The 14,463-nt window shown below is 39.4% G+C and overlaps 1 protein-coding gene across 1 annotated transcript; it reads right to left on the reverse strand.

Annotated features, from left to right (window-relative positions):
* Positions 1–3,998: 3,998 nt before the first annotated feature.
* Positions 3,999–8,316, reverse strand: LOC145495311 (DELTA-actitoxin-Afr1e-like). Its single transcript, XM_081474905.1, has 5 exons — positions 8,202–8,316; positions 7,145–7,213; positions 6,784–6,877; positions 6,289–6,483; positions 3,999–4,455 (listed from the first exon to the last, which is right to left on the reverse strand). Exons 1-5 carry the CDS (start codon positions 8,298–8,300, stop codon positions 4,118–4,120), a joined length of 795 nt encoding a protein of 264 aa, XP_081331031.1. The 5' UTR covers positions 8,301–8,316; the 3' UTR covers positions 3,999–4,117.
* Positions 8,317–14,463: the final 6,147 nt, after the last annotated feature.

The following is a 14,463-nucleotide window of genomic DNA, read 5'->3' on the forward strand; positions in this document are numbered from 1 at the left end:
ACACAAACAAAACTGAGCAGCATCTACAGACGTAAACGTTATTGTCACTTATTGGGCCTTGATAAAACATCAAGCGTTGCTTACAAGTCAGGCGAAACTCAAACTTGACATTATTTTTTTTTACTTTTCGGTCGCGATAGACTCTGGCGAAATCCTCGCAAGCGTGTGGCAAGAGGAGGGAAACTTTGAAGTCCTGAAACGGTGCTATATCCAAATATATCCAACCGGTTTTTTGCTGTCTTATGGACAAGCTGTTAATCTTCAACATATGTGAAACTTAGAATGGAGTAATGTGGAGCTCTTGTAAAAGAAGCAGCGGAACACAACTTTTTGAGTGGGACATAACTAAATTCGACACTGTCTTACTTCACTCAAACTGGAGCAGCTTACGACGAAAATACTGAAGCAAAAATCCAACAGACATGAACGTATTGATTTGTGGGCCAAAAGCATCAAACATTTCGGGAATTTCGGACACCATTTCCCCGCGCTACATCCGCAAAAATCCTCGTAGCATTGTACACGCGTGTGTCGCACATGATGGCGTAATTTGTTCTAAAAATAGAAAAATTGTCCCATATCATAGAGACAGCCCCAATACTAGAAGTAGCACGCGCTTACGGTCTCCGTCCCCGATTATGGCTCCTGGATGTAATTAAAATTGACCTCACAATCAAAGGATCAAAGCCTGGGTGGGAGACTCCCATATAAAAAAGACGGGGCTGTTCGTCGGAAATTTTAGCCTGCGAACAGGCTCCCGGCGAGGTCGAAAAGAAAGCTCGACGAGCGCGAAACTTAAGAATTCGGAGAGGGAAGCGATCGGGGCGGGGACAGGGGAGCCTGTAGACTTTCTTTTTGATGTGCCTATCCGCCCTTGGTGATTAGCCTGTGACAATTCAGTCAATGAGGCAATTAGACCTGTCAAGAAGCTACAGTTTCAGTACTTGGAAACAGTTCTAATCGACCTAATCAAATAGCCGGGCGGGGCGTCATAATATAGAGTGCAAGTAAGCAACATGTTCACGGAATATTTCAAACTTATCTTTGTCCCTCTAGAGCCAATACTTAGAGAGCTTAAAACACATTTTCCAAAACTGAAATGAGCCTAAGGAAATTATAAGCACATGATAGAGGTGTCAAACTCTACGAAGCGACGTGCCAATAACAGTGGAAAGTCCGGAAACCATGCCTTTGACCAGTAACCGGTCGTTTCGCCTAGAAGTCGATTCGCTTGTGTCGAAGTCGTTTCGCCTACACCACCGAAGTCGTTTCGCCAAACGGCTCCACTCCACTAGCTTTTACTTAAAATTCCTCCTCATCCTTCAAAATCACTTGTGAAATAACGAGAGGTCGAGAGACCGAAACTTAAAAGAGAACGGCAAACGCACTATTGTAAGGAACCGTTGGAGTCGTGTAATTTTACAAAGATCTGTCAAATATTCATCTCAAAGATTTCAACAATCAGCGATTTAACCAATCATATCATGATACCAGGAGCTGGTACCATAAAACGGCGGCATCAATAGAATGTCTACAGGCTCCCTCGTTTCGTTCGGACTCACCGGGAGCCTGTTCGCAGGTTACGGAAATTTCAAAAAGAACGCCTAAGGGGTTTCAGGATCCTGTTTTGTGGATGTGGCTTGAAATTATTTCACCCCTAAGAGGTGCCAATTCTAAAACAACACATAACTGGCACCGACGTTTTTCGGCTCAATTCCCTAAAAGGTGCCGCAAAAGCTTTCACTCTGGACCTTTTAAGGCCAAACACCCTAAGAAATACCAAAACTGCTTTTTTAACTCCCAAAAGCTACGACGACCATCCCTGTTCCTTTTACATTTCCTCGCCCAAAAATGATGGACACACAATTGACACATCAAAATTTCTGCAGTGAATGAAGGAACAGCTACTGAACGTTTCAGCCCTTTAGAGTAAATTGTGTTTTAAAAACTTTGGTAAAGCCCTCTATGGGGGGGGGGTGTGGTTGATGTCAGCCCCCCCCCCCCCCTTGTACGTCCGAGGGTAAAGAGTATTACCTCCGAGGGTTAAAAGAATTAGAGAGAAGAAAGGAAATTAAAGAACTTTGGCAAAAGAAACAAAATCAAACCAAAATATTATACCTAACACATGATGTGAAAATTAAGGTATCATGGTAGGTGGATTGATAGTGTTTGGAAATCGCGCTCTTACGCTGGCGCTTGAATGAAAGAAAACTCCATCAACCTATACATTTTCTGAAAGTTTAATAGTTATGGTATAAAATCGTATCTTTGAAATTTTCTAAAAAGTTTTTGTCGCAGTGACATTAAAAGAAATACCCAGAAACATTGCTTCGCTTAAACTGGTTCGCTTCCGCGCGTGAATGATCGGAGCGGCGCGATTTACATCGGAAATGTTTTACATTTTACATTTTTCTCACACATCACCCTCAAAAAGGTGTCTGCGATTTTCCAGATGTGGTTTGGCTTTTTCCTACACCCTCCTAAACTTTGATATTTTCAATGCGGACGTTTCCTTCTACTTAAGAGGCATAACTTTGAAACGGAAGCGAAATTACACAAAGCCCGACACCCTTTTTCGAAGGAGGTATCCTAGAACATACCTGCCTATTTTCAGCCAATTCCATCGGAAGACGCGCGTAAACGAACTAAAAATGTTCATCCTTATATGCAGTTTTATTTCATCGAGAAAAATACGAAAAACCTTTTATGAGATTGATGTGAATAGGTGTTAAAAATCCCCTCCGCACTGACAGATGTCGACATGGGTCAGTTTACCACAACAATGAGTTATGACAACTTGAAATAAACAGACGACTAATATTCTGGGGCGGAAACCCGTCGCAGTGAAATCGTCCGAGAAGCGACCTACTAAAAGTTAAACTGCCGTGATTACTTTTACTTAAAAGATTTCGTCGGCGGCATTGGTATTATGTTGCTTAAGTTTAGGCTCCTTCGTTCTCCAGACATTTTTTGAAACCATGACTCGTGAAGCCAAAAAGCATGAAAAAGAGGAAATCTCGAGGTCTACATTGTCTACATCTACATCTGCGCTCTACTCTATCGTTGTGGAAGTTTCGGAATCGCGTCCGTTCTAAAACAATTTCGTGCCGCTAGCACTTGTTGTACTTTGTCCTTTAGCTTCATTGGCAAGACTAGTGTCCTCGAGTTCCTTCAACCGTTCTTCTTGGTTACGGTACGGTCGCTCGGAGCCAAAGATCTTGTTCGACGCTGAACCTGTGGGTTCCACCAGATTTTCGTCTCTTCAGCTTCTTCGAAGACGAAAATGGGCAAGAATTTTTCATCCTGACATAAAGAAAATTTGACAAGAACGAAAGCCAACTTGTGATGAAACAACCAGATTGAGAACATTTCGCGTGCACAAATGAAATACCACACCGCAATCCACCGTAGGAAAAAAGATGGCGGCTGTACATTTCACCACAATGCCCTGCGAACCTACCACAGCCTTAAGGGCACAAAGAAAGCCAAATTTTTACAATATTTGTCTCTGTACGAAGGATATTAAGTAGCCTATGCTTGAAGATTTTATAACGTTTCTGTACGTTTTTATGAGCTTTGTCAACATTTTCGTGCGCTAAGAGCTATGGGTAAATTTAGCAGTCGCCATCTTTTTCCTATGGAGGATTCGCATTATATGTGACAACTGGCGGTGAATTTTAATTAGAGGTGTCGACGCGCTGTAAGGGGTTAATGATATTCAAAGATAGTTTTGGTTTAACTCAAAAAGTGAAAAAAGCGTTTTCCCCCATTCAATTCTTTTTGCAAAATATTTATCTCAGTCTTCTCAATTTGAACAGCCAAACAGAGATTTTTCGCATTTTTGGTAAAAATCCACCTACCATAATACCTTACGTAGCAAACAGGGTTGACATGTTAAAAGGAGGAGGCCATCAGCCCTTTAAGAGGAATGCTCCTGACTAGCTCATTGAGCTCCTTAGTGTAGGTCAACTTATGAAAAACAATAAAACAGTTTCTTTTTCCCACTCGTTTATTTTTCATTTCAAATCTTCAATACTAAGCACCACAGGAAAAAAAAAAAAAAAAATCGGTCATGCGATTAAGTTGTGCACGCATTTTTAGTTTACATGCCAGTTGCTCATTTTTTAAGAACATGAATTTCCAAGGTAGCTTTACCAGAATTGGACATAGAGCCGCGAAATTTCAGACCAGAACCGAGGGATCTGTCATGCCAACCATTTGCTTTGAAGGGATTTGCATCATAATACAAATCATAGTACTGATCATAGTTGGCCCTTTGGTTTCCAGGGTACAGCTTAGCATTCCACCAGTTCTGGTAAAAGTTATAATCAAACGGAACAGAGAACATCACAGCAAGTGTTTTGTCGATGCTTGGAATGTAGTAGGCAAAGACTCCGACAGCTCCCGTTGCGACTGGTCCAGACGTTTTGCGAGGTCCGTAAACAACAGCGCGCGCTATGGAAAATAGAATAAAAGAAACAGACAAACAATTTACAGGTTTTAAACTCGGCTATCGCAAAACATCGTGATCTGCGAGTGGCAAGCAGATTGATTATTTGCCAACGCCGAAGGCCGAGGCAAATAACTGACCTGTGAGATCAATTATAAGATAATAAACCACCACCCTAGAAAATATAGCCCTAGGACTTCTGCAAGCCACACATGACAAGTACAAACTTTATCGATGCTGCAGTACTCGTACATTTGAAAATATTTGAAATTTCGTAGTATTAGAAAAAATGTAAACATTTAAAAATCACGACACAATTCAATTTAATATTTAGAAAACATGTTTTCCAAAGGCGTTTGCAACTTTCTAAGCCCTAATGTAAAGATGTTAACAAAAAAAGCTAATTATGAATATTGAAGTGTCCGAAACATGTTTTCTTAAGTCAAACTTGCGTCTTCCTTTTGAAATTTTGAACGCATTTTTAAATAGAAAATTAATATTAAGACCCCTGAACGAAAAACTATGTGCCGAGTTATTTGTTTTTGATCTGCGCTTTCCTGACAAGGGTTTTAAGGTGATTTCCGCAGAACATTCAAGCAATAATGGCAATATTTTGAATAAAGGTAGGAAGATCTTATCGAAACCTTAGCTCTCAAGTTGACCCCGCAAGACAAAACTGGACTTGAAGTTAATTATCCATATTTCAATTAAAACGGACGTTTCGCGTTAGTTTAAAACGCAATAACACGCGCTTTAAGCATTTTTACGAGGTTCGACATTAAATTTCTCGAGAATGCTTGAAGATTTAATCGCGGGGTCATCTAGAGAAATGAATTACAGCGAGATGTTGTAAATAGTATTCAAAAAGTTACCGTGCTATGGGTAGATTTTTAGTAAATAAATTTTGCACTTATTGCTTGAACTTTGAGCGGAATCCGTCTTAATTTCTTTCTTAGTTATGAATCTGGGCCCTTTTAAAGAGACTCCAATTCTGAAAAATGGGGATATTACTTAGAAAGTTACATCACACATTAAGCATGGCGCGAAATGGTGAAGGATGTTTGCGCAAGAGTCTTCTCAGAAAAAAAAATATACATATATGTTTAACAAGGTGAAACGTTGGTGTTGCTCATATTGTGTTAGTCAAGTTCAAGTAATATATCAAACACGAGAAACAGTGTTTCATCGGGATATTGAAACACCGAGAAGAGAGTTGAAATACGACGCGCAGCGGAGTATTTTTGACGAAATTCGAGGTGTTTGGATAGCCGATGAAACACTGTCTCGAGTGTTTGATATATCTTCTCAGTGAAACAAAAACTAAGCAGAAAAATCGCCTAAATATCTTCCCAGAAATTCTCAAAAAATCTCCTAAATATCAAACGCTTTTTAAATATCTTGAAAACTCCTCTGAAAAATCTCTCATTTTTTATCGTAAAAAAAATTCCGATTTTAAATCCCTTAGCCCAGCCAAACTTTCTAAAATCTCTTTCAGTGGACGGAGTTGAAGGAGAAGATTCAGGTGCTTCGATGTTACCAGCTTCCGCCATTTTTAAAATTTGTTCCTTTAGCGCTTTTGTGATATGGAATACATTTTTCAAGGGGTAAATCGCTGAACTGTATTGTTTCTGGCATAAAATTTGGTCTTGTTTCAATGGGAAAGCGAGGAAAACACAGGGCTAAGCCAAAATAGGTATCAATATTTTTAAATTTGCCTAACTTTTCTAAATATCTTAATGTTTCTAAAATCTCGGAAAATTCTAAATATCCAAAAACATATCCAGATATTTGTGGCAAGGCCTAAGCGAGCCTCTGTAAATGCTAGATTCACTTCTTACCGTTATCCACAGAATAAGGCAAGTTTTCATCCGCAGTGCCAGAATAGAAGTAGAAAGAGCCTTGCTGCCAAGGAAGTCCACTTTCGTTGTCAACGCCAATGGCGCACTTACGTTTCACGTTAGCGAGAACATTTAGGACGTCTTTCAACAGATTGATTGTAAGTTGAGCACCTTCAATAACCGTTCCTGCAGCAACTGAAATGAAATTAGCAAGTTAGTTTCACAACCGAAATGTTTTTAAAACCTTCGCACTGAAGTCACCGATCTAGAGATCTACTTGCTATACCAACAGTTCCTGATTTTGACGAGTGGCGGCAAACCTTTGCCATCTTTAGAGGGCTAACTCAACTAGAATTGTACCAACTGGTAAAGTTTTTACTCCTGTAATGTTCTGTGTATATGCTTAACGTTTTGATATGTTTTGTTTGTTTGTTTGTTTTTGTTTTGTTTTGTTTTGTTTTGTTTTTCTAAGACCGATTCCTAAAGATGATTTACCTTTGCGCTTAGACTTTTCGCTGTCTTGGTCTTCCAAGTCCTTCGGCAGTTTAACTTCAGTGTTATGAGATCGCTCCAAAAGGGCCTCCAGTTCCTATGCCGGAAAAAGGAAAACAAACCAAACAACCCAAAGGGAGAGGGATTTTTTTAGTTTTTAAGTTTCTAAGAGTAACAGTGTAGTTTTTAGGGATAGTTTTGTAAAGGGCGTCGGCCAATAAATGGATGTGTGCGCTATATAAATGAACTATTATTATCATTATTATTATTATTATTATTATTATTGTTGTTGTTGTTGTTGTTGTTACTATTATTATCATTCAGTTGGATTTTACAGAAAAAAAAAACAATAATTTCTTTTTACCTGGCGATTGGGAACCATTTCAGGGAAGTCGCTTAAACCAGCATCTGCCAACAATGCCTCAACTTCCCGCTTTGTAAAGAAGAAAAAAGCTAAAATGTTAGAACAACAATCAGCAATGTTTCAAAACTCTCGCTTGACACATTGTTATTTAGGAATGTTTTATGCCAAAATTTAACCGTCCTCTGGCTGGTATGGTTAATTCACACCTTATCATGACAACATAGTTGAATCAGTTTACAATGCACAAAAAACATCAGCAGCAACATCATCGTAATTATTGTTATTGTTATAATTATTATTATAATTATCAATGGTGTTGTCATGAATAACAATGTCAACATTATTATAATCGTTTATTGTTTTCAGTAACCTGGATTTTCGTTTTAACTCTCTGATTTAATATTTACGATGTATTTGTTCACTTTATTCTTTTTTTTTTTTCTAATGGACAGCGACAAATATCCAATAAAAGTTGTTACTACCTTGCTTTTGTGCAGTTCTATTAGTTGCTATGTAAAGAAAACATATTTCCAAGGCCTTTTTAGTGTTTAACACACACAAAGACGTTTTTCACCCTCTGTCAAGTGTTAAAAATATAAATAAATTCCTTCGACATGTAAACTTAGTGTATTTGAATGAAATTGTGGACGTTTCAATTCAACTTTCTTGGAAAAGTGTATAGGTATGACAAGGTCTCAGCTCGTCTGCCAAGAGGCTCCCGGCGGGGACGGAAAAAATATTCTGCGAGCAAAGCGAGCGGACGAGTGCGAAACTGGAGAATTCGGAGAGCAAGGCGATCGGGGCGGGACGCTCGGTCGCCGGGAGCCTGCTCGCAGGCTAGGTCTCGGCATAAACTTCAGATTCTAAATGGCACTTCGAGTTGCAAAAGCTAATTTTCATGCGCTTTTCCGTTTTTCATGCTCGCTTTTAAATTCTAATTTTATTCAAGGCGTAAAACGGACTTCAAATGCCATAGCAATTTTAAGAGAAACGTCATTCAGGGTTGCAAACAGAAAGTTTGATCAAAGGCAATAACATAAGTCAACTCTTTCTTTACCTCTCCATTTGGGTTGTTTGGTTTGATCGCAGATCCAAAGGTAGTAGTAGTAACCGAAACGATTAACAGCAAGGAGAAGATAAAACTGAGGTGGTCCATGTTCAACCTAGAAAACAATAATAAGACCACAGAACATTCATTACCAATGACAAGAAGTTCAACAAACTTACCGAAAGTTGCTTCAACAACGATTTCGATTTATGTTGGAAACAAACTGATGATTGTTAAAGAGGCAGTTTAAATGTAGAAAATATCGAAAAACTGACTTACTGTTTTCTACGCTGTATATGTATCTATCTCTGCATAACCTGATACGCCTTTACGTGAAATCACTCTGAACAGGTTCTTATATACCGTGGAAGCCCGCTATACCCACGAGAGTTAATTGTTTTCTATTTCGTCGCCTATTTTTTGCTTTGCCTTTGTTTCTATCAAATCAAAATATTTCTAGCCGCGTTCGGTTTAGTTTCTGCATTTATTAGTTCATTTTTGCGTACTTTTTTCGTGCAGATTAAATGTAGATTAGTTTTTTTTCACGTCGTGTTATGTAATCGCTCATTGTTAATTACGTAACCTCGTCAACTCTATTCTTTGAGAAACCAGAAACTGCATACGATGAACGCTGCCAACGTAGGATCTACAAGAGATCTGATCAGCCAAAAAAATTTATAAAGACAAACAATAGACTGCAAGACTGATACTTCGTCAAAAACATTTCGAGACACTAACATGACAAGAGCCGATAAAGTAGGAGCGCACCAGTGGACAGCTGTTTCGCCCTTCTTGGGGCTCGTCAGCACTGTGTAGCGAAGATATGTAACGCCAGCCCAACAGCCAACGCACATAAATTGCAAAATGACCCCAGTTCACTATATCAAGTTCCATACTTTGAACTCACTTGCGCCCCGAAACACGCGTTGCCACATCACGTGTTTCGGAGCGCAAGGACACAAAGTGGCAAGATTGGTGTCTCGAAAAGCAAAAGAATAAATGTGGCTGGACAAGGCCAGCCCAGACATTTACACATTCAACCGCATGGCTAGTACCATGCTTTAAAACGCAGCGTATCGGATCTGAAAAGACCTCCTATGCTATATCCTATATCTCTTTATGCCATAAGGCACATAAGGCTTTGACATTCTCTTTCCAACCACTACGGTTTGCTGCGAGGTTTCTGACATTCGCCCATGACTGCCACCCAGCTGTTTTCCTTTCATCTTCAACCATTCTCCTCCATGTTGATTTGGGTCGACCAGGCCTTCTTTTCCCTTCTGGCCTCCATTCCAGAGCTGTGACGCAATGTTCCTCTTTGTCTTTCCTCATTATATGTCCAATCCAATTCCATCTTCTACGTCTGATTTCATCACTCGTTCTGTTCACTCCTGTGTTCTCTTGAATTTGTTGGTGGGAGATGGTCTGAGGCCACCTTATTCTTAAAATCCTCTTCATGCACTTGTATTGGAAACCGTCCAGCTTTTTTGCTTCTGTTTTCGTAGGTTTCCAAGCTTCACAGCCATACATCAAAACTGACCTAACAATTGTTTTAAACAATTGTACCTTCGTCTTTCTGCCAATCTCACTGGTGCTCCAGTGAGATTTGCTCAAAATTCCGTATATAACGTTGTAGTTTTTCAATTTGTTTTCAGTCGTTGTTTTCCTGGCGTGCCCTACCGATCTTGTAAGTAATCAAGTCCTCCTTTGTATGTTTTGCTGCTTTTTTTCGTATTCAATTGTTGTTTAAGTTCTTATTCATTAATTCTGTGTTTTTATTCTGTTTTACATGTTTCAAGTGAATTGCTAGGATTGATAGGATTAAAGACTAATTCAGACCGTACTGGAGTGTTGTTTACACCCGCCTTACGATCACCATGTTAACACAGTTACGTCGTTATTATGGCTACTGTTTTTCTTCCAGCGAAACGCCCATACATTTTCTAATAAGAAAACCCCATTAATGCGGCCACCACGTTAATAAGACCAATAGCGCTAGCCACATACTGAAATCCTAACCTGTATAAACCTTCATAATTTTATCCAGTTTATACGGCCATTAAAGCCAGTTATGTTCACCTTTCCAATGTTAATATTACATGTAGTGAGTGAAGTTTCGATTTTTAAAAAGTATATCTGCATTCCGGATGCTTATAAAAGGACAGTTGTCTAGAAGCGCAATTGTAATACATTTGTTATGATTTCGCTCGGTTTAGACCAATCATGAAACTTAATTTGGCCCTACCTTGTTAATACGAGCAAATTTTCATGGCCTGTTGGTGACCCTATTAACGAGGTTCCACTATAGGCAATGCCAATTAGAGAAACATTGATGACTACGCTATTTTGAAGTCTTCATGTCAGAATGTTTGGCGATCCTTGCCTTCTCTCTTCTTTGCTGCACGTGACTGGTTCTAAAACTGAAAATGACAATGGCACTGAAATGAACTCTTTTACTTCTGGCCACTTGAACAGTTCAAACAAATTTTATTGCACAATTAGTTTATCTCCACCAGCTACGCCGGCGCTTTGAAAGAAAACCCCATCAACCTATACATTTTCTGACAGCTTAATAGTTATAAAATACAATCATATCTTTGAAATTTTCTAAAAAGTTATTGTCGCAGTGATATTAAAAAAAAACCCAGAAACACTGCTTTGCTTAAACTGGTTCGCTTCCTGGCTTGAATTATCGGAGCGGCGCAATTTACATCGGAAATGTTTTCTGACACATCACCCTCAAAAATCGTGTCTGTGATTTTCTAGATGTGGTTTGGTTTTTTTTCTACACCCTCCTAAACTTTGATATTTTTAATGCGGACGTTTCCTTCTACAAAAGAGGCTATAACTTTGAAACGGAAGCGAAATTACACAAAGCCCGAAACGATTTTTCGAAGGAGGTATCCTAGAACATACCTGCCGATTTTCAGCCAATTCCATCGGAAGACGCCCGTAAACGAACTAAAAATGTTCATCCTTATATGCAGTTTTATTTTATCGAGAAAAACACGAAAAACCTTTTATGAGATTTTTATGAATAGGTGTTCAAAATCCCCTCCGTACTGACAGATGACGGCATGGGTCAGTTTACCATAACAATGGGTTATGACAACTTGAAATAAACAGACGACTAATATTCTGGCGCGGAAACCCGCGTCGCAGTGAAGTCGTCCGCGAAGGGACAAACTACAAGTTAAACTGCCGTGATCTTTTACTTAAAAGATTTCGTCGACGGCATTGGTATTATGTTACTTAAGTTTAGGCTCCTTCGTTCTCTAGACATTTTTTGAAACCATGCCTCGTGAAGCCAAAAAGCATGAAAAAGAGGAAATCTCCAGGTCTACATTGTCAACATCTACATCTGCGCTTGACTCTCTCGTTGTGGAAGTTTCGGAATCGCGTCCGTTCTACAACAATTTTGTGCGACTAGCACTTGTTGTATTTTGTCCTTTAGCTTCATTGGCGGGACTAGTGTCCTCGAGTTCCTTCGACCATTCTTCTTGGTTACAGTGCGACCCACGGTCGCTCAGAGCCAAAGATCTTGTTCGACGCTGAACCTTTCGGTTCCACCAGATTATCGCCTCCTCGGCGATCTCTTCTAAGACGAAAATGGCCAAGAATTTTTCGTCCTGACATAAAGAAAATTCGACAAGAACGAAAGCCAACTTGCGATGAAACAACCAGATAAAGAACAGTTCGCGTGCACAAATGAAATATCACACCGCAATTCGCGCTACTTGTGGCAACTGGCAGTGAATTTCAATTAGAGGTGTCAACGCGCTGTAAGTGGTTAATAATATTCAAATATAGTTTTTTTGCTTTAACTTAAAAAGTAAAAAAACTCTTTCCCCCATTCTTTTTGCAAAATATTTATCTCAGTCTTCTCGATTTGAACAGCCAAAGAAAGGGTTTTCGCATTTTTCGTAAAAATCCACCTACCATGATACCTTAAAAACATCGAAGGTGAGTCCACGGAGGCAAACGATCTTGGTCATATTTTGTAGAAGTGGGTCTTGCGTAAGTAATTCCAAATGTTAACAACGTTTTCACAAAACTTAACCCTTCAAGAAACATTTGAAACCACTTCACAGGTAAAAGAAGAGCTAAAAAGACGGAGTTCGATGGTGCATTTTGCAAAAAATTCAAACTTCTAATCGATAAATTTTCATCGGTAGAGAAAACGATTCATCAAAAGAAAAATAGGGGTCACCGAATGTCCAAGATCGTTCAATCCAGGCAAAGCTATAGCAATGGGCATCTGCCCTATCATTGCCCAATTTATTACTTGGCGCACTTGATGCATGAGGTGGCGTGTGAATGTCCGAGCGCAGTAAGGATGCGCAGAAACAATTAGCTCAAACGTCTTTAAACAGCTAGACGCGCGCACGCTTTCACCTATCCGTTAGAGTTGCGTGTCTAATTGTTTATTTCTTCGATGACGTGTCACATTCAACACTTCGAACTGAAGAGGGGCAAGGTCCGAAACGTCTGCCAATTGGATACTTATGATTTTATTTTGGCACTATTCTAGTGCTATTTATAACTTAAGTATCAAGTTCCCCAAGCTTTGGAGCTCCGTTCCGCTTTTTGCACTGTATTTACAATACCATCTGGCGATGAGGACTTTTAAATGTATAACTGGGTGCGTGCTGGACGCCGTGTTTTCTAGATATACATAAACAGTTAGCATCACTAAACGCACAAGGAACTCGCAGAGTTTACAGATTCCAATGCATCAACAGAGAACAGATCTCATCCTGGCAATGTCCAGGTGTGTTCTCTGTTGATGCATTGAAGTTGCTTCCTCTCTGAGCTGGTTCACTTCACCATATGTAAAATTTACGTGCATTTCGAAACTGTTCATCACACTGTAGCCGAGAAAATCGCAGAACAAAAAGACCAGAAGTATTCCAGCTGATCTAGGTTTGTTGCATGAGGCCGAGGTGCGCTTCGCAAAATAAGTGACGCGGAGTAAGACTGTCACGACAGTTCTTTCCGCCCTTCCGGTTCCCCGGTAAACCGGAAGTAACTTTGCTTTTCAAGATAACGCTGTTGTAATAAAATTCTGGCCAGTTCGATACGGATTTTTTTAACCTGAGCTCTCTTTTGTCGTTTGATTTCTTGGAACTTGAGCTCTTAAACGTTTTCTCGTAGAATTTTCACCACTTCTGAGTTAACCAGTTCAATGTTGACCAAAGCTATTGAAATATCTCAGACTGTAAAAACCGGTGTAAATAGAGTACTTATTTTGTAGGAGAATGTTGACCTAAAGGCCCCCTCATCTCGGTCATCATTTTGCCGAAGATTTAGGTGGATGCCTTTGTATAAAATTGAACGTCTACACGATGCCATGTTGAGAAACCGCTTTTGAGCTGACGGGCCAACCTTGGCAACCTTGCATACAGCCGATGCGCCTGAAATTTGAATTGGCCAATCAGGATTCAGCAGGAGGGAAAACTGTACTGTCTTGAAATCAAATACTTGTTAACAGGAAAGGCAGTGAAGTCGGGCAACGTTTCTCACTGGAGAAGACAGTAAATATTCACGAAAATTGATTTACAATTCAAAGACCCATAAAGAACATAAAATATAAAACACTTTGTGTCTCCAATCTTTTAATTTGGGGCTGAAAATGGATCGATCGCGTCTGACAAATTACTCTTCGATGGCTGTCACCCGGTACGATAATAGTTGTGTCATATTGAGCAAAATATGCTGTGCCTCATCATATTAAGCCCAAAATTCTCGAGTTAAGTATTAGCAGAGGCCCAAGCAACTCCAGTATTGTCTTTATTTTTGTTAGTTGGGAAGAAAAACATTATTCCCATTATGAAGACTCACTTAAAGGGCTGGTGTTTATTCAGAGAGAAAAAATGACTGGAGTCATATTCCATGGTGTACAACTCGAAAGCTTAAAAAAAAATGTATATATCAACCAGAGTTTTTAACGTTTATTTACACCATTTTTTTTTTCTTTAAATTTTTATTTTTATTTTAAGTTATTGATTGAAAAAAGTAGGGATCACCGTACTCGTTTAGGGGAAAACTAAGATGTATGTCATTGTCCAGCTTGACTTGAATGAAATCTATTAGTGTTGTGTTTGCCGAAGCTAATTCTTGAGCTGTCCATCTTAATTTAGACCGTTCAGGGTACCACCTTTTGATCATAGATCGGTCTGCCACCAAATAATAAATGCTAGAGAATGTCCAAAGAGATTTTTTCTGTGTGCGCACAGACTAAACTAGATGTGCGAATGACTTCCAAACAAAA

Source organism: Orbicella franksi, chromosome 8 (assembly GCF_964199315.1).
Source record: "Orbicella franksi chromosome 8, jaOrbFran1.1, whole genome shotgun sequence".
NCBI lineage: Eukaryota > Metazoa > Cnidaria > Anthozoa > Scleractinia > Merulinidae > Orbicella > Orbicella franksi.

Coding starts and splice junctions, on each gene's coding strand:
- LOC145495311 (XM_081474905.1), bottom strand. CDS start 8,300: ATGGACCACCTCAGTTTTATCTTCTCCTTGCTGTTAATCGTTTCGGTT. Junction 7,214..8,201: donor CAAACAACCCAAATGGAGAG/GTAAAGAAAGAG, acceptor TTCTTTACAAAG/CGGGAAGTTGAGGCATTGTT. Junction 4,456..6,288: donor GCCTTATTCTGTGGATAACG/GTAAGAAGTGAA, acceptor TATTTTCCATAG/CGCGCGCTGTTGTTTACGGA.